The sequence below is a fragment of the Drosophila serrata genome, unplaced genomic scaffold (assembly GCF_035046125.1).
Source record: "Drosophila serrata isolate PLE 108 unplaced genomic scaffold, ASM3504612v1 contig_302, whole genome shotgun sequence".
Lineage (NCBI taxonomy): Eukaryota > Metazoa > Arthropoda > Insecta > Diptera > Drosophilidae > Drosophila > Drosophila serrata.
In genome coordinates, this window is record NW_028257200.1 from 1,338,173 (window position 1) to 1,358,133 (window position 19,961).

Below are 19,961 nucleotides of genomic sequence, written 5' to 3' on the forward strand. Positions count from 1 at the left end.
GGGAAAGAATAACCCGAGTTTCCTTTGCAGTTAAAAAGAATTTTGAACTTTTGAGTTGTTATTGAAGGTGAGAACGAAATAATGAAAGTATAAGTATAAGTTCTATTTCAGGTATAATATCCAACTCAGCACTTTAAAATTACCATAATTTTTTAACAAAATGTATTAATTTTTCTATATCCTTAAACATTTATTTTCTTAAATTTAAATACGATTTGGTAGGCTTAAAAAAAAGGCGTAAAGGCTTACCAATTTAATCTATGACAAAACGGAAAATGCCTGCTGTTATTAAGCTCACATGCTTGTTTCCTGCCTTTGCTTTTTGCTTTTCTTGTTCGTTTTTCTTCACTTGTGTTTTTTTGTTTTGTTTTTCCGGGCTCAAAGTTAGTCGCTATTATTGCTGCTGCCTTTTGCTTAGACCGGCAGTTCCGGTGAAGGAGCCACAGCAGCGTGCCCAAGTGGCCCAAAAGGGGATTTCCCAGTCCCGGCTGCCACGTGTAATCCTTTCTGCCATATGACCCCACCGGTAGCCATTCCCCAATCCCCATTTCCCCACTCCCATGGATCCTCCTTTTGCTCACATTCTTTTGGTATTTTTAGGCTTCCCTTTTTTGCAATCTTTGCCATTGTTGGGGTTTCTTGTTTTGCTTGGGCTTTGATTACTTTAAGTTTTGGTTTTCGAATGATTGGCACAGCTCCGTGGAGGCGGCACTGATAGGTCTTTGATGTAAATGATAGCAGGGGAGGATTTCAGACGGGATATTGGGGATTGAAATTTGCATTTGCTCCAGGATCAACTTGTATGGGAATATATGTATGTATGTATGATATATCCGATGCCTTTGGCCGGTAATTCATTTCATAATTACGCATTTGGCTTAATTGGCGGAGTTGGACCGTGAATTGTGGTTAGCCATTCAATTTGAATATTATGCCGGATTATGCCTTTAAAATGTGCGCAATAATTTATCATAATTTCATATACTGCCACATAAAGTGCTGCTCAAATGCATAGAAATCGGAGGCAACTACTATTTCAGCAATTCCGTAGTGCCAATGGAGCGATGATTGTACATAAAAGCGGCTTTACGAGGAATGCTTAGCGCCAACACCAAAATCCCACAAGCTTTGGAATGTGTTGTTAAAGCCAAACCGTTGCAGAATCAACAGAGTGATTTTACACTTTTCAGAGGGTAGAGTCAATTAACTATTCGGTTGGAGCAAAATTAGGGGGGGGGGGTTTCTTTTAGAAATCTATAAACTAACACAAAGTAATTGAAATTTATTAAGAATGTGTACTAAGATCAAGTTTTGTATGTTTCTTTTTTAATATAATTAAATAGTTATGACCACTAAAATGTAACCTTACATTAAAAGTTATAATTATACTCGAATAGGGCTGATAGATGGATAGATATCATCATAAAATACTTAGTAAACTCTATCAAATAATATTTTCTAAATTCCAGCTAACCAAAGAGTATTCCGCATTCGTCCTTTGACAACAAGTTTCAAATTCGTTTTTCATTGCATGAGTTTTATGGCCACGCTGCAGTGCTATTTGCTGACAATTAACATTTTATGCGTTGTATTTTTTTCCCAGCTTTTATATCGTCCACTCCAGAAGCGACTAGCTGCCTAATCAAGAGTTAATCCAGGAGGTCCTTTACCATCCTCCACAGCAACTCCTTTTCTGACTATGAGTGAGGTCATAGTTGGGGGCTTGTGGACCGACGCATAATAATTAGGTACCAGCGCTATTTGCCGCAATTTATGCGCATACATTCCGGCAAAGGACTAACGCATTTATGCCTTTTGTTCAAATTATGCAGAACATTTTGCGATTGTAAATGCTTAAACGATGGAAAAACCGGAGCCAAAGCTGAGTTTGGGCATCCGGTTTTAATTGTGGCCAAGCACAATGGATGGACAGGATATAGAATCTTTAACTCCATCTTCCATCTCCATTTCCATTTACATCTGCAGCTTGGTTTCCTTGGAAAATGACAGCTTGTGTTAAGTGAATTTGGTCGCCGCTTTCTATTTGCCATTTCAATTGCAAATTAACTTTGCAATCCAATGTCTGACAATGGCAAAAGCCCTCGACCGACATGTGTGCGAATGCCATGGAATATATATTCTATATATGTGTTACAGATATACATATATCTATATGTATATATGTGGTATAAACACCACATGGCAGCCACAAAAATAAACTCAACTGCTGCTCTTTCTGCTGTCGAGTGGAGAATGCAATGTTCTTTGCACACACACACCCCATTCCCTCAAGTTATTTCTAATTAAAGCTTAATTGCCTCTAGCTGACAGCCATATGTAGTTAAATAAGTAGAGAAATTAAACCTTAACTATTCTCCTCGGCTTGAGTAAGAACTTGGCCCTCGGAGAATGATTTCTTTCCGGATGGCTTAAATTCAATGACAATCGCTTGTGGCTAGGCTTACATAGCTTTTCGGGGGGGATTTTTCAACTAACTTCCTTGGCCGCAACGATTATTTATGTTCGTACGTGCATCAATGTTGCTGCAGCTGCCACAGCCTGCAACCAAATGTGGCAGACAAAACAACCACTGCTATGGGGGGAGGGACAGTGGGTGGCATGGCAAATTTACATAAAGACTTAAGCCAGAAAGCCAGGAAACGTGGCCGAGTCACGTTTATTGGCCACAGGCTGGTCACACAACCAGCACAAATCATGCAAAATTAAATTCAAGAGAGCCGATAGGAGTCCTCTCTCTTCGTTTGTCCATTCAGTTATTGATTGAAAGTTTAGTCGGGTTTTTTTTGGGTGAGTTTTCTAGTTTCCCATGGAATGCAATTTGCGAATGCCACTGCTTACACTACAAAGTTACGCATACGCCATGCAAGCCCACTAAGAAACCATTTTGGTTCAAGTGTTTGGCCAAACAGGGGGAACATGTGTCTCTTGTCTTGTTGGAACAGGAGCCTAGGATATGGCAGGATAATGCAAAGACAGGCAGAGTGAAGCAAATGAGGGCGACATATGGGTGTGCGTTCGAAATGAAATGAAAAATGCGGAAAACAGGACATGTTTTTTGGCTTCGATGGAATTGCAGGAAATTTGCTGATACAGAGGCAAATCATGTTGTAGAGATGTTTTCCTTTATTCAGCAGCATTTCTGAGAATTTCAGATTATTCTTGATTAAAAATACTGCTATTAATCTATTCTTCTATAATTTATATACAAAACCAAGTCATAGGATCTTTAATACTATAAAATATTCATAAGATAAAATATTCAACGCATCTACGAAACTAAAACATTGCTTTTTAGTCAAAGAGTCCTCGTTAGAGTTTATTCAGAGTTGAAGTACCATAATTCATTCATAAACAGACTTTTACATTAGCCTGGCCTACTTCTTTGAAAATTTTGACTTATGATATATGCACTTATTCCAGCCATTAAAAGTTCAGCGCAACTAGTTTGAATAAATATAAAAGATACATTTTGTGTATCTTTGATCAAGTTTTTAATTATAATTCCTCTCTTTTTTTTTCTTTGACCACAAAATGCACACGCATTCGCACTCGCACACCATGGTGTGCTATTTAACTTATTTATGACTTTGTGTTTTGGTTCAGCAAATTTAATTAAAGTTCATTTTACGGCCATTCATCAGCAGCGCACTCGTATGTGAGGGCGTAACCATATATATGTGTTATATCTGTTAACAAGGATATATGAATGTATATACAAGGATGTGTATTATATATATATTGTATAGTGCACAATTATGGGTCGACATTTAAATAATATTCTTTCTGGTTAAGACAAATTGCTGCAGATTTTTGTTTGGCAGTAAAGAGGGCGGATTTTCGAGTTGCTTAAATGGTAAAGGAATAAATATATTAAAATATAAGATATATATATTCATAAAACGAATAAAAAAAGGTGTAACATAGTTTTACAATAGATTTTATGAAGATATAAATAATAGCTTAATGAATCCTATGTTCCTAGCTAAAATAATCTATATTCATTTGTCTAACTGCTACTTTTAAAATGGAAATTTAAAATTGATTATTTATGGCCCCGCTGGAATACTCCAGCATGGGCACTAATTAAAAATTGAGTTTAGACTCATTAGAGTGCTCCTCTCCACGGAAATCTTTAGTAAAAGGCGAAAGATTTATTCGACAATTGAAGAGAAACCAGAGTGATTTGATTCCTACAGACAAGAGCCTCTCTATGTGGTGAGAGCTAGAAACGATTGGGAATTATAGAGTCAAGCAAAAAATGGAACACGGTGCTCCTTAAAATATGCAACTGAAAATAAAAGGGGTAGTTTCCAGGTAAGGGTAACTATGGTTACCTGAAAACTAATATTTATGTTTTGAATTTCATTTGTGGGTTAGGGGATGATAATTGTTTAAAAAAGGGAAATGGGATTGGTATAAAAATGAGCAGAAAAAGAATATTATTATTAACAGAATGAAGAAAATTAAATTGTAAGGAAAATTAAGAAAGAAAACTATCTTCGGGAAATATTCGTATTCTTTGAATTTATATTTATTAATATTTTTATATGGAGCGTTACAAGCTCTTGACTAAAATTATAATACTCTCCAAGCGTACAAAAATATTCTTTATATGCATTAATATTTTAAAAAACATTTTAAAAACCATGTAAAATCGAATGAAAAGAAATACGACTTTAGTTAATTTCTTTATTCAATTAAATTAATTGTTAGAACTGTTGAAACCAACCTCGTTACTTGGTCAAACACCAGGCCCCAAGTCATGGCGACTCTTTTGATTTTTGTTTGTTGCCTTTTTACTCATTTCTGCCGCTCCGGTCACCCTGGGCCACCCTTATCGTCCTGGAAGGCTGTGACCGAAAGAAAACTTCTAACGAGTTTCATTTTCGGGTTTTTCCTTTTCGGCTCTGGGTGAGGTCCTGCCTGGGAGGCGGAAGCCAGGTCCTGGTGGCAGCGATGCCGCCTGTCATTTGCCAACAAGGAACATTTTTTTCTCCGTTTCCTCTCGCCTCTGTGGCTCAGTTTGTTGTGTGATTTATATCACAATTTACTCGCATTCAGACCGCCTTTGTCGCGGAACCGGACTATTTGGATGTTATTGGATTACCGGAAACTTACCTAGCGGCCCTCTCCGCCGATTTCCCAAAGCGTGCATACATATATCCTTTAGTATATAGTATAGTATAGTGATGGAGACACGAGAGGCGGTCTGTCGATGATAAATCAACGCGCTAACGAATTTTTCGCTTGTTTTTGCTTTCTCGGCTTTTGTTTCGCTGAAGAGGAAAACCCCGAGGAAAAACAGAGAAGGTGAATTTTCCTGCGCTAACAATACCTTAAGCCTTTGGGTGAGGGACAGGAGTTTGGGCAACAGCAGCGGCAGCAGCTTCATAAATTGCCATTTCGCTTTTGTTTCTCAAGATTTTTGCTTGGGTTATTTTTAATTTCGTGGTGCCTGCAATTTCTCAGTGTCAGTTGAAGAGCCTGAGAGTCCTCGGAATCCTGCCGCAGACAGAGGATGATAGGGGGAGGGCCTGGGAGTGGCTCATTAGCCTTTGTTGTGGCCGAAATACGAGAAAAGCAAATGCATATTTCCCTCTTTAAGTTGATGCCACCACTGATAATCATTTCCAATTGTTGATGGTCTGTGTTTAATTAAATTAGCAACACTCGAGTAATTACAGGGAGCTCCTACTCTCTCTCTCTCGTCCCTACAACTCCGTAAGAAAACCCTTCCATTTTCCATGTTTCCTCTTTTTGGGGAAAACATCAATCATATGCCAAAACACAAATACAAAGCCTGACGAAAAATAGAAAGAGAATTTCTAACTTTTTGCTTTCTGTGTCAGCCTCAAGAAGATTTATGGCCAAAAAGGGGGATGGGATGATGCTCCCAAACCGGGGCACATGTGAGTTGGAAAACCAAACAGCCCAAAAGGAGAAAAACCGAGCAGGGAAATCCCCCTAAACGAGGCTAACACAAATGTAGTTTTGAGTCACATTTGGCTCAGCATCCGACTGATTGTTTAAATAAATGAGTAACTGCCCCTCAGCTATCCAACAGTTTTATTGATTTTGTAGTGCAACTTGTCGCTTTCTTCCTTTCCCCTTAAAATCGACAAGTCCTTGATTGATGGCTGGTTAGGGCCTCGTCCTTTTGAGCACATTAATTTACTAAAGAATTGCATTTTACTTTAGTTTCTATGGCCCGCATTTTTCTATCCCCCACGAAACCTTTTCTTCTAACAAATAGTTTGCAATTATCCTTTTTGTGGAGATGATGTGCTCTAAGGATGAGATTTAGAAAACCCCTGAAAATCATCCCGTCAGAAACTCATCCACTTCGATGAAGGAATCTTCCTACACAACATGTCCAGGGATTTGATTGAGCGACCATATAACCATTTGACCGTCCATTCCTCACACATCTACAGTAAGTTCTGACTAACAGGGAAGTGTTGAAATTTGAATTTAAAATAATAATATTAAAGATATTGAAGAAGACAAACCTTTAAGGGGATATCGAAAAGTATTGCATTTCTGACTATGATATATTTTCTGTTAACATGTACAAAAACTATCTTAAAAATGTTTAAACAAAGTTTACATACAACATATTTCACAGTATTAAGGAATGAAATATATTCGTATAAAGGATATTGGGTTAAATATCTTTAAATTATAGATATATTAATATCTTCTCCCCTCCCTAGTTTAGACTGTTCATCAAAAAGGTATCATCACTGTAACATAAAAATACTTTTTCAAGGAAAATAACTATATATATATAAATGTTATTTGTGGTGGGTGTGGTCGCATAATCGATAGTCATAAACATTAGAGCTTTAAATTTAATATCCCTGATGGCTTGGCACTTCCAAAAAGGGACTCGCCCACAATGAGTGAATGCTCCATTGGACATTGCTTATGTTATTTAGTATGTGAAGATATTTGAGGGGAAAATATGCTCTGAGAGGGGATGCAACTTGAATGTGGCAATGTGACACAGTGAATAGAACTAATTTTCCCACTCTCCAGCACATTCCCAAAAGACATGACAGGGCTGACAATGCAATTGAGGGACAGGACATGATGTGATTTCGCGGAAGGACCCATGATAACTTTGTGGAATACAAATGTACTGCAGCTGCTTCCCGGGGGTTCGCTTTAATAAGCCTCAAATTATATGGCAAACAGCCGCTCCTTTTTAGTCCTGCCTTTCTTGCCCGCAACTTTTTGTTTTTTTTTGTTTTTGCCTGCACCAATTTGATTTTGTCATTAAAAAGTTTTTAGCGAAATAATAAAGTTTGTTAGCGCGGAATTTCGAGGACCAAGCCGAAGGAAAAAAGATCGCCAGAAAGGAAAAAGGAAATCACAGTCCAAAAGTGGCCAATGAAAGTTTTTTGTTGGCCAAGACGAAGGACTAGGAAGGGGACAGAGCAAACTATGGACTGTGTGGTCGGAACCGAAATCGTACGCTTATCTTGGCCAAGTCAGAGATGTGTCCAAAACTGGAGAAGAGATATGTAGCAATTTTAAGCGCAGTCAGCTTGGATGAAAATCGAATTTTAAATAACCTGCAGTCATCACTTTTTGCCAGCAAAAGTTTAATTGCATTTTTTTTTCTTTCATTTGATTCAATAAATAAATTGATAACTTTTTAAGTGATTCTGTTTTTCATGTGATGAAAAATGTTATTGGGGGGAAGTGATTTTCAAATTACCGGAGGATATATGTGTATGCCAATTATAGGAGTTTTTAAATGCCATTTAAATATATTTAATTAACTTTTGATGTGGAAATGAAGGGTAAAAGTGAAGGTAACAAAGAAATTCATGTTGTATACTCTTATTGATGTCTTTAAAAAGGAAATAAATACTCTTCGAATGCTAGTTTTCACTTGTCTGGAATTGTGTTTAAATATCTTCAAAGATTCTTCGTAGTTCTGTTCATTGTGATGACATACAGAGTCCGCGGGTTGATGTACATCACTTTTATACCCATTCACTGTACGCTTTATTGAATTATATGCAGGTTGTTCCGCTGTAGATGCATAATTCAATTAGTATGTGATAGAGTACACCTGCTGGCACATCCTGTGGCCAACGTGACGTATGCGCAATGTTGAGGCAGCAACAGGAGGAATGCGAAAATGGTACACTGTGAGGCCGATGCTACGTTATGAATTACATTTCAATATGCTTCAGCATGTTCATCATTTATTTAACCCACTTGGGAAGGACTAGCAGGCAGGCATCTGGCAAATGCCAATAAAGGAGCGATCCTTGAGCCCAACTCAGGGACTCGGTTGCAAACAGGATGCCGGAGTGCTTAGCTCCGTTTGCAATTTCCGTTTTGTCACATTTGTCTAACTAAATGGAAATTTATGCAGCTCCTCGGTGCTCCTCGGTCGTCGTCTGCCTTGGCGTTCATTTCTGAGCCTGGTTCCGGAGTGGGTTAATACTTTATTCACGGTCCAGCGCTTAATGAAAGAGTCATTACACTCATTCATTCATTCAATCGTTGATTCATTCATGAGCAGACGAGAGCGCGTGTCCTTTTGTTTTTTTTTTTTTGCCTCTGGAGCTTGTGTTGTTGTCGTTAATTAATTGATTTTCATTGATGCCTCGGTAGCATTAATCATACGCCATGTTGGACCGTGCCCCTGAAAGACTATTGTTATTCCATCTCCATCAGTCGCTTACTTTGGTGTCTTTCATGGAACTTTTGAGATTGGGTTGGGAGCTATGCAGTTTTTTTTTTTTTTTGTTGTCAAAGTTTTTCATTAACGCTTCAGTAGACAGCAGAGCACAAGATGGAAGAAAAAATGGAGAGAAAAGTTGCATCTGCAGCAAATTGAAAGCCCTTTTTCATACTTCGAGCAGGGGAGATACTGTCATTGTCAGCGATTGAAACCCTAGAAGAAAGAGATTCGATTTTATTAAATGGCTCTGCATCACTTGATTACATTAATTTTGCAATTAGGTTTTCCTTTTTTTTAATACTTATTTAAATAATCACAGAGTATGTTAAAGAGTACACAAATAACGCATAAATGGATCTCAATTTCCTCTGTAATGCAAACTAGAAACCTTTGTTTTTCCATTATATAAATAACATGAAATGCTTTCAAAAACAAAAAGTTTTTTGTTAACACTTTTTAGTACTCTTCAACATCAAGTTCATTCTTTAGAATATCCACACTTTTATAATACTTTAAAAAAGAGTTCAAAGAAAAATACTTTTCCTTTTAAACACGCTTCGCTGACCCAAAAGACGGTGCAATTTATTCGCATCAATAATTGAATTAGATTCCACGATTAATCCAGTTTAATTGCATACCAGTGAATGCAATAAATTCAAATGTTATTTCGCATTTAAGAGTTTTGTAAACGCAATTAAAACAAATACAAAATAAACAGCCGAGAAATTTGCACTTTGGCCGCTGGGCTTGGCGATGCGTGAATAAATCATTTCCGCAAACAGCAAGCGGATTTTGCATAATAGATGGTAGGGATTTATGTGCGGTAATGTTGCCTAAAGTATGCATAACTTACACATGTACACATACATATACATTTATTCATACACTGTTGTAGGAGCAAACCGGAAGCATTCTAATTGTCTCTCAGTCCCAAAAGGCGGCTGCCAACGCAGCTTAACGCGAATCAATTAAATTGGCCTGTGGTCCTGACGGTTTCCTTGCCCGGCTTAGTGGTTGACGTTCTGACAGTTTTATTGTAAGTCGGGGACTTATTCTGTGACCCGTTTCTGTTTCAAAATAATTACAATTTAATCAAATATTTCATTGACCCGAATAAAGGAATATTTGGATAAAAGGTCATAAAATTAATTATTGAAGTTCTATCAGAAATATTTTTATAAATTAACTTAACTAGTACTTTTAGAGTGTGTGAGTTGGAAAATATTAAAGAAAGAAACAAAATAATTATATATATTTATTAAACTAAAATATTACCTATAAAATAACTTTTTAACAAATTTATTGATACAAATTTATTGGTACACCAAAGTTCCTTTTTCCTTCATTAGCTCTCTTTCTTTTTTATGTATTAAATGTATACCCTGGCAAAGTATTATAATTTTAATCGGAAGCCAGTTCCGATCCTATAAATCATATATATTATTGATCAGCATCAACTAGCGAGTCGATCTAGGTGTTTTCCAAAATTTTTGAAATTTCAAAATGTTATAAGGTCCTAAAACTTTCATAAATTTACAAAAAAATTAAAATATTTAAAAAATTTTAAATTGCGTATGTAGATAAAATATCTCTCGAAAAAACGAATAACCCAATGGAAATTAAAGCCTTTTTGGCTTATTCGTGTGCTTTTTAATGTTTTACATTAACGTTCCTTAAAAAAAAATCATATTTCTACAACAGTGGCGCCACTATGTAAAAATCTAAAAAGCAATGTATAATGTATGTATAAATAAATTTACATGTCTGTAGAAATCGGTGTAATGTAATGCATGTAAAGTAGAATTCATTGTGGATGTAGAAAATAAACTCAAAATTTAATTCTTAAATTTAAAATCGAAAAAAAATTAAATTGCGATAAATGGAAAACTTAAGTACTAAATCATATAAGCTTTATATAAGAATAATTTATTTATGAAATTAAAGTTGCAGCCCGTTCCTTCAGAATATTCTCAATCTGGATAATTTTAAAAATTTAGACATGAACAGAAGTGAGTTTCAGTCATAAAATAGGAAATAATTTGAATAAAATTGTTATAAATTATCAAAGAATAGGATATATATGACAAGGAAACATTATCAAAATTATATTTACCATTTCTTTATATATAAATAACCCATACTAACCATACCTTTCATTTTCATGACTTCTGAATCGTTTTATTTAAAACCAAGGGGATAATTTTGGTTCCATTGTAATACATAAGCAGCATTTTATTAAATACTTGTTGAATTGTGTAGTACATTAATTTCTATAATACGTAAAATCTCAATCACAAGAGAGATTAAATATATATATATATAGCTACATTTGTATATAGGATATATCATACTTAGACTGCTCAAAAATTGTAAATGGCTAGCTAAATGAAACGACGACAACTAATCTTGATCTTGATTAAATTAGTGATGATTTGCAAAATGTACAACCTAGACGTAATTACAAACTAAATTAACAGCTCTAAATTATATCTAGTTTTGGTATTTGTACAAAAGATGCGGGCACAGCGATTGGAGTCCCAAAACGAAACCCCCGAGAGCATATATATATAGGGGAAATTATACTAATTCAAGGTCCGTGGACATAACAGAAAATATATGGAAATGATGGTAATAATGGCAATGCTAGTAAAGCTTAGGGCGATCTATCCGTGTGAAAGTACGTAGAAATATATATACAAGAGCTATCTATGTACATTAGAAGATTGAATCCAACCATCTCTATTATTGCGTCTTGATTTCGGCGGATCTTTAAGAGACCGCATCACTTGTAGCTTCCGTTGGCTGCTCCTTGGGCGCCGGCATCAGTTCTCCAATGGCCAACTTACTGGGCAATGCATCCGGCGTGTTTATAATGCCATACGGCCTCAAATGATAGATCAGATAGTCCAGCACGTACATTTGATTCGGAGAGACGTAGTGGAAGGATATGGCATTGTCCGAGCAGCAGTCAAGGCCCTGAAATAAGATTAAACTTTACTTGTTTCCCTTTTTCTTTAGTTTTCCCCCCGAAAACTCACCTCATCTGTTTTGTAGAAAATGTACTGCCAGTACCAGAACTTCTTATCCGTATGCGCTGGTATCAAATGATGTTCTGGGACGAAGGGAAAGAAGCGACCCCTTCCATTCGCATCTCGAGAATCCCCTGCCAATACCTTGACATTCTGCAAACATTTGCCAATCTCCACATCCTCGGCTCCGGTGTTATCAGCCTTGCAGAGCTTGGGATTGGGCAGAGCCTCGACCACAAAACGACGCACTGCCTCTCGGCTGAGGACATAACCGGCACCGCCGGACATATAACCCTGCTTCACATACGGCTTGAATTTGCATCCAAAGTAAACCGGAGTCTCGGGATTATAAGGATATAGCATGTATCGCATATTCTCCACTATCGTGTAGGTATCATCGTCGGCCTTTAGGAACCAATCGGCATCATTGATATGGTGCTCATAGATATACTTGTAGGCCTCCTTAGTCTTGCCCCACAAATTGTTACGACCCTCGCCCACGGGCAGGGCCACGGCGTCCAATTCTTCATCCTTGGCGGAGCTCATAAAGATCAGCTTATTGCAGCGTTTTCCCCAGGTGCGTTTCACATGTCGCGCCTTCTTCTGGTGATTACTTGGACTGGTCATGATCCAGCAAAGTACTCGTACTTCGCCATACAGGCGCTCCGCAATCGTGGAGTTCTCATGAGCATGCTCATGGGTGCCCACATCCTGTTCCGGTCCCGTCAGCTCCAACATGTCGTGACTGTGATGGGCATCGTTAACATCACCATGTTGGTGGCCATCATATGGCATAAATTCACTGCGCTCCGGTGTGGAGGAGTAAACGAATAGCTCCGCCAGACAAAAGCCCACCACCAGGCCAAAAATAAGCGACACAAATGAGCGCTTATTCGAGCGGCCTGTAAATATCAGTATTTATATTAATTATATATTAATTATATATATAAACTATTTCTTACTCACCTTCATTAAGTATGGACCTTCCCAGCAAACTATTGGCAGTCATTTGGCTTTAACTTTAACTCTTGCGGGTGTGAAAGGAACTTTTGGTTAAACTTCTGAGGATCTGAACCGGTAGCTTCTTTGGTTGCGGGGGGGTAATTCCACTCGAATTTCGCCTTACATCTTCTGCAAAAATTGACAAAAAATAAGAGGTACTCCCTTTAGTGAGGCTGATGATGATGATGTGTGCTCACGTCAGTCACTCGATCTGTAGTGTCAACAACTATCTGAAAATTGTGCTGGTTCTGCTCGGTCGAAGTTTGGTTCGGCCTGGCCGAACTGTGCTAATCTCATGCAAAACGTGACAATTGCTACTCTTCGTAATTGCATTCTCCGGCTGCGCGTTGCTGATAAATATTTATTGTTCTTCTGTTTTTTTTTTTAGTTATACTTATTTGCTTTATTTCATTTTGTACGCGGCTGTGAGTGTGTGTTTTCACGGTTTTTTGGAGGGCTTCTCTTTCGAGATAACTGCAATATTGAAATTGACTTTTTTGGCTTACGTAAAGCAAGTGTCTGCAACAAGTTTGGCTATTTTCGAGCTTGTGTCGTAAAACTAACAGACAACATTAAAATCTAAACAATTCGCATGTTTTTTCCATGCGAAGAGCAAATAGAAAAGCAATTACACTTTTGACACCATAATAAAGATGATTCTGTTCGGTTTAAAGACTTTGTTTAGTTGGAAACTAGCGTGTGTCGAGTCGCTGAGCAAATCAAACACAAGTTGAGGGTGAATTAACTAATTACCTGCCTAATTAATGTTAATTTATAAAGTATATTTATGTTAAGAAGTGCTTAGAATATATTGTTAGCAAGCTTATGAACCAATTTAAGGATTGAGTGAAGCTATTGGTAAATATTCATTGGGGAATTGTATATTTAATAAGGTTAAGATCAACATAAACTCTCCAGACTTCAAGTTCATTACTTTTCGCTTGAAAATATGTTTCTTTTCGCTTTTATTAACATTTACCAATCAATATCAATTCATTCAAATTCGATTATTTAGCGCAACATTGATTAGAACACTTAAATCTTTGCTTTAAGCAAGCAAAACTCTTTATTTCGGATCGTCTTTAGTCGTTGTTTAGCAAATACCTCGTTTAGCACTCACTTATTAACTTTATTTGCATGGATGAAACAATAACTTTGGTAATATTATTAAAACAAAACAGCTGCGACAACAGATTGTGGCTTAAGCAAATCAGTTTTAAACCTGAACAAGACGACACCTTGTTAAGAAATGCAGGCAGACAGCCAAAATACCGAGTTTTTGAAGCAAAATACATTCAGTTCTGGGCTTCATTCTCTTTTGTTTAATGCAGTTCTTTCAACCCAGAAGATAAATAAAAGCAGAAAAACACTTATCCATATCTAGAGCCCTGTCTTACTCCGATATTTATAGGTTTCTACATAATATTATTGGATTTCCGGTGATTCACATGAGTTTGTTAGTTTGCCACTCCTTATTTGCAGGGCTTCTTATCATTGGGCCTCTATTCAAAACTTATCTACAGCAATAATTACTCATTATCATCGACTCGCCCATAAGTTTGATAGCCCGGGTTTTAATCACTTTTTGGGGGTCAACTTCTGTCGGCATGATAAGTTTTTCGTACTGCCCATTATATATATATTAGCAGAATTGATTTCACTGAAGTCGTTCACTTTTTCATACTCCAAGTGATTTCTTGGTAAACTGATATGGTTATCAAGTAGGTAAGAAATCAATTTAGTTGGTTAAAACTTTCAGACATTTTCCTATATTTAACTACACATTGTAATCAAAATGATGATATCAGAAAATGAAAAAAGGCAACAACAGATTTTAATTGTTTGGGAAACACAAAGGGCCAAAAGAGTTTATAAAAACTGTTGCTTTTCCGTGTTTTAATTGTCAAGCCAGATCAGTTATTTCCTAGTCCCTTTATTACTAGAGATCACTGTACATTCTGGCAGCTTTTGCTTTGTAGTAGTTTCTGTTTGAGCAGCTGGCCAATCTTAACGTCATAGATATCTCAATGGCTGATATATTATTCGTTTTACAGACGCGCTTTGAGCTCATTTTTAATTCGGTTATCCAAGTGAAAAGTGCGATAATAAAATATGATATCATCGAAGATACAGGTGCCCTGGTCCTCCAGTAAAGGTCTCTCCTGAGTGTCCCACTCTTAGAAACTAGATTTTAACAAAGCTTTCCCATTTCAGTGTCACTGGGTCAACTTGTATTGACTTTTCTACTGGGATTCATAGTGTTTCTTGTCCTGGCTAAACTCGTATCCGTTCCTCTGGAAATCGATGACTTTGATACCTTTCGGTTTAAGAGCGATGATGCTCCATTAGCAGTAGGTCAAGGACTTGGGCAATCTGAGATGAAACCCTGAACACTGCGTGTTCTAGGAATGTTCTCAATTGGCAATCGTGACAAGGCTAAAACCCACTCGAATGTGGGGGCGAAACGGACCTAAAATGTTTGCTCGACTCGCAAGTGGCAATTGTAATTGCAAATTAATTAAATTTAGGCATGCCTCCAGCTTCGCCGTTCCAATTCAGTGTGCAATTTGCAATTAAACGCAATTTAACAGCATACATATTTGCCCATCATGGTTGCCGACTGGAAAACTTGGACTGCAAAGCTGGAAGCTTGTGATTTGCGTGTGTGGCGAATGCAAAACAAAGATGCACAATCTAAACCAAATATTTTACATACAGATAGTCTAATTTTAGTTCCATTGCCATCGTAAAATTATTCACATGCACTGCACGTGAACAAAAAAAAAGAAAATTATACAATTATAACTTTATTTTATAATACGAATATGAACTCATTTGCCAACGTGCCTTTAATTCAAACCATTTTATTTGAATTGTTCAACATATTTGATATCCATAGTGATTCTTTTTTATACAAACAACTACGCTATCATGTCGTTATCATTGAAAATTATGATATTATAGTGATGCTATGTCTGGAAAATAAAAGAAAAAACCTCACCACCTTGAGTGCGCAATGTTTAATTAGATTCTAATAGAGATAAGTTGTTTTAAGACTAGTTTTATGGTTCAAGTTAATCTAAATTGTGGCTTGTATAATATAACGTGATGACCCAGAAAACAACATATCTTGAAGTCGAATTTTGCTCAAAATACACAACATAGTCTATGTATCTTGGAATTTATAGGAATTTGCCATAAAAAAGGTGATAAATGTTCTATTTTAAGATACATTTCTTCTGTATCTCCAAAACTTAAGTGTTTTTTTCCGCTTTCAATCACATTTTTTGAAATTTAATTAATCTACAAAATTCTATTAAGTTCCATTTTGAACTAGAACAATTTCGAACTAACCCCAAATGGACACTGAAGCATCTGTTTGTTAAAAGGTAGTTAAAATTAATTTATTATTATTATGTCATTCGGTTAATAGAATTGCTATTTTTACGGACCTACACTTAACTTATATATTAGCGTGACAGTGAGTGCACTTTGAACAAAAGGCAAAAACCGAACCAAATACCAAATGAAAAAGCAAACCAATTGTCAAATTGTTTTGTTAGGCCTCTGTTCATCTGCGGGCAATAAAATCAGCCACGCTCGGCAATCCCGTGAATGTTTCAACTCTATTATTGTTTTATTTGTTAAGCCAATGGAAATTCTTTACTCGAAATAAAAATGCCATAACATATGTGGCACATTTGAGTTTGAGTTCACTTTCAGCGACTTCCTCCTATTCATTTCCAGATAAACAATAAAGCAGCCACAATTGTTGGTCGCTGGTTATCAATGTGGAACTTTAACTGCTGGTAATTGTTATCGGGCCACAAAGAAGAAATGTGGCCTGCATCCGTTTTCAGAAACTCTGTTGTTTTGTTCAATCAGTTTGTTGTTTCACATATGTAAAGATCTATCTCTCTCTTAACGAGAAGTCGTGTTTATTAATTTGGGGGAGGACAAATTGTTTGCAATTGTAAATTTACTTTATCAATAATTAAAGTTGTCGTGAAATTCTGGTAGCTACAATGTAACACACAATTTCCCTTTTAAGTTTTCAATAAATTTTATTTAATACCACGTTAAACTATCTAAAAGTCAACTTAAATCAATTTATTTTCCTGTTCGTTTTATTTAATTGACAGTTAGGTGAGCGAAAAGCTTTGCCAGAAACCTGTTCTAAACTGTTAAAATTAATAATCAATGCGTTTGTAAACTCAAACCTTTTATTTAAACAGACAATGACAAAGGTCGCTTTCGGTTCTTAATGAAATTGTCTGCTGATTGATAAATAAAAGAAATCTTTTCAGTTAGTTCTTACATTGAATTTCTGGATTAGTAAAAAATTTAAGGGCTATTGTTTGGATTTTACCTTAGGGGCTTTAGAGCTGTTTAAGACATAAATACAAAGCTTCCAAGTAACAAACGAAATGACCTATATAAAATTGGAATCTTCCGAGACTCATTTTCAGGTCATTAAAGTGCAATAAAAACGTATCCAGTAACATCTTTTTAATGCACTTTTAAATCTTAAAGTGATCAAGGCTTGTGTCAACCCCTTTGAGATACAATTTCACTTGAGGAAGCCTCCCCCCTTTAGGAAACATTCTCCATCACGAATCAGCAGCTAAGCTGTCATTTCAAGTACTCCGTTAATAAGTACGTTGATAATGATTGCAATGGAGCTGAAGGGGTTAAAGGGGATCGAATGCAAAATACCCTTACTTCTGTAAAGAAATATTGAAGAAATCAATTTATTTTTTTGGAATTAATTTTTCTAGTTAGATTTAGGTATTTAGAGAATGTTATATTAACATGTTTTTAACGTTTTCTACTAAATGTATGGGTCTACAAATTTTTCTGTAAAAAATGCACTGCACTTGTGCGATAAAATTGTCATTTTTAGCTCACTTTTTTTTTTTTTTACTTGTACAAATTGAATTCAATTGCATTAGTTATTCCAGAGATGCCACAAAAATCATTGTGTTTAATTGCAATGGTGTCTAAAAATATACTACAATGGATTTTATGACATTTTCATACATATATGGAATGTTCCTTTTGCAGAGAGAAGAAAGAAATTTAAATATATCCTAGAATCTGTAGGTTTTTAAGGCTTCAAAGTATCATTTCCGCATTATCTTCTCCGCCTGCAGACTGGCTAGAACTCTGAATCTCTATTACTCACTGCTGTTATCAGTGCCACTGCAGTTGATCAATCAGGGGTGCAATCTGCATACGAATTAAGTACAACAATAACAACAACGTCTAATCAGAGAGGCGTCACATGTAACAAATGTACACGTACAGGCAGAGAGACGGAATTGGAACCACAAATAAATTAAAGTAAATGCATTTCGGCTGCAGACAATTCACCCCTGGAGTGCAGAGGGGGGTGGGCGGGTGCAAATGTGCACATAACGCGACAACCGACAGCAACAACGGAAATGACAACTAAAGAGAGAGAGAGAGAGAGAGAGGGAGAGAGAGCCGGAGAACAGGCGAAGAAGAAGATGGCAAAGGAGACGGAAAGGGCAGCTGTGTGAGAATGTCAGCATATTAAAAATAAAAACAACAACAACCACCAGGATAAGGTTGTGACGAATAGGGATCACGCTTCCCGTCTTGAAATATATTCAAATGATGTGAGATATAAGGGTTTTTCAAGTATTTGTGAGGGTAATCACTGTATTTTAACAATGTATTTTATATTTATATATTTTATTAATACTAAAATATGAAATATTTCCTTGCTTATAAATTCTCTATGCTTTTTTTACCCTTAAATTAACGCCAAAGCATAAAGTGCATTTCTGAGAAACCTAAGCTCGTTTATTTTGCACAGGGATAAAGTATATATTCCTTGAGATCCCTTCATAAGCACGTAGCACTCTGCGTTGTAGCGAAATAAAACTGGTTTTGGTTAGAGGCAAAAATGAATATATATATTTTTTTAATTTTAATTATGACTTCACAAATTTAGACGGAATGGAAAGAAAGGACCGCATGTCTCTGATTCATTATTTCACTTTGACCGACAAAATATTGACTTTTGCTACAGTTTACAGTTAACAGTTTACACTGCGCATTGTATTTATTGTTATCGTTCTTTCTTAGCTTTTATCGCGCTGCTCTTGCACTTACAATTTTTTGTTATTCAGTGCGTTTTTGTTTTGATACAAAATATAGTATTTGCTGACTCAATTATTTTGTGTTTCGTTTAGTTTTCGTTATGTTTCACTGAACTGCAGCTGCCGCGGCGCTCTTTTACTTACAAAAATTGATTTTTTGCACAATTTCTCACATGTTCTTCAATCGCAGGACGCCTCAAAAAACCAACGATTTGCACTTTCAACTGGCGACTGCACTCACGTTTCGCTTTGCCAATTAATTGCTCGGCGTGTCATTCGAGCAATGGAATTGCGTTAATCGAAATATTTAATTAAACTTATTTTCCTCCCCTTCTAAACGAGCGTAGAGCTAAACATGAGCGAATGCGACGAGTGGAAAAAAAATTCTGCCGCGAAATTCTATAGCTGAGCAGGAAACTACCGCAAAAGCCAACGAAGAGAGTGGCAAACACTAAGAGAGCGCATGCCCTCTCTTCTCTTCTCTTCTCTTCTCTTCTCTTCAATACCACCCAGTTGTACTTTTCATCATGAATTCTTTGTTCTTTTCATATGGAATCGCTCAGGAGGTTGGTTAAGCTACCGCTTAAAAAAAATTTTAAAATGAAAAATTAATTTTAAAATTAAAGTTTTAATTTTTGTGAAATTAATATTTTCTTTAAATTAATATTTCTATCTATTAAAGATTGATGAAATAAACATAAACAAAATTAAAATAACTTAATACAAAATATTATTGCACTTTAACTAATATTGAGTTGTAGCTAAATATGATGTAAATATAATTTAATATCAGTTGTAAATTGTATTCTTGAATAATTTTACAACATTTCTTAATGTAACCATTTGTGAAAATGTAATAAATCAATTAAACATTTCAAGAACAAGATTTAATTATGATTTCTTCACTAGTGATAATAAATAAGAACTTTTCATAAACCTACCTCCTACCTCCTACCTCCTGAGCGTTTCTGTATGAAAAGTAAATAGTTTTTCATGTTTACTGGGTAGTTTTCTTTGCGCAGGCGGTCGATGGTCTTTCATGCGGGGGTGAAGCAGTAACAGAAAGAGAGATGGCCA

The 19,961-nt window shown here is 36.2% G+C and overlaps 2 protein-coding genes and 1 non-coding gene across 7 annotated transcripts; 1 reads left to right on the forward strand and 2 right to left on the reverse strand.

The window, feature by feature from the left end:
- Positions 1–4,083: 4,083 nt before the first annotated feature.
- Positions 4,084–4,203, reverse strand: LOC147643018 (U5 spliceosomal RNA). The gene has a single exon (XR_015272680.1). It is a non-coding gene; the product is annotated as a U5 spliceosomal RNA (small nuclear RNA).
- Positions 4,204–10,925: 6,722 nt separating this feature from the next.
- On the reverse strand, positions 10,926–19,312 carry C1GalTA (Glycoprotein-N-acetylgalactosamine 3-beta-galactosyltransferase 1). Of its 5 annotated transcripts, none has more exons than XM_020949153.2 (4): positions 19,029–19,312; positions 12,721–12,885; positions 11,764–12,656; positions 10,926–11,701 (listed from the first exon to the last, which is right to left on the reverse strand). In XM_020949153.2, the coding sequence occupies exons 2-4, from the start codon at positions 12,761–12,763 to the stop codon at positions 11,495–11,497; spliced, it is 1,143 nt and encodes a 380-aa protein (XP_020804812.2). In that variant the 5' UTR covers positions 12,764–12,885; positions 19,029–19,312; the 3' UTR covers positions 10,926–11,494. The 5 variants fall into 5 exon arrangements, with proteins under 5 accessions (XP_020804812.2, XP_020804814.2, XP_020804813.2 ...); XM_020949155.2 differs by having other exon boundaries at positions 19,126–19,310; XM_020949154.2 differs by having other exon boundaries at positions 19,058–19,276.
- Positions 13,901–17,379, forward strand: LOC147643019 (uncharacterized). Its single transcript, XM_086837275.1, has 2 exons — positions 13,901–14,911; positions 14,971–17,379. The coding sequence occupies exons 1-2, from the start codon at positions 14,869–14,871 to the stop codon at positions 15,144–15,146; spliced, it is 219 nt and encodes a 72-aa protein (XP_086693401.1). The 5' UTR covers positions 13,901–14,868; the 3' UTR covers positions 15,147–17,379.
- Positions 19,313–19,961: the final 649 nt, after the last annotated feature.

Bases quoted from the DNA above. Each gene is read 5' to 3' on its own strand.
- C1GalTA (XM_020949153.2), bottom strand. From the start codon at position 12,763: ATGACTGCCAATAGTTTGCTGGGAAGGTCCATACTTAATGAAG. The intron at 12,657-12,720 runs GTGAGTAAGAAA...TGATATTTACAG, and splicing joins AAGGTCCATACTTAATGAAG to GCCGCTCGAATAAGCGCTCA. The intron at 11,702-11,763 runs GTGAGTTTTCGG...ATCTTATTTCAG, and splicing joins TTTTCTACAAAACAGATGAG to GGCCTTGACTGCTGCTCGGA.
- LOC147643019 (XM_086837275.1), top strand. From the start codon at position 14,869: ATGATATCATCGAAGATACAGGTGCCCTGGTCCTCCAGTAAAG. The intron at 14,912-14,970 runs GTCTCTCCTGAG...TTCCCATTTCAG, and splicing joins GCCCTGGTCCTCCAGTAAAG to TGTCACTGGGTCAACTTGTA.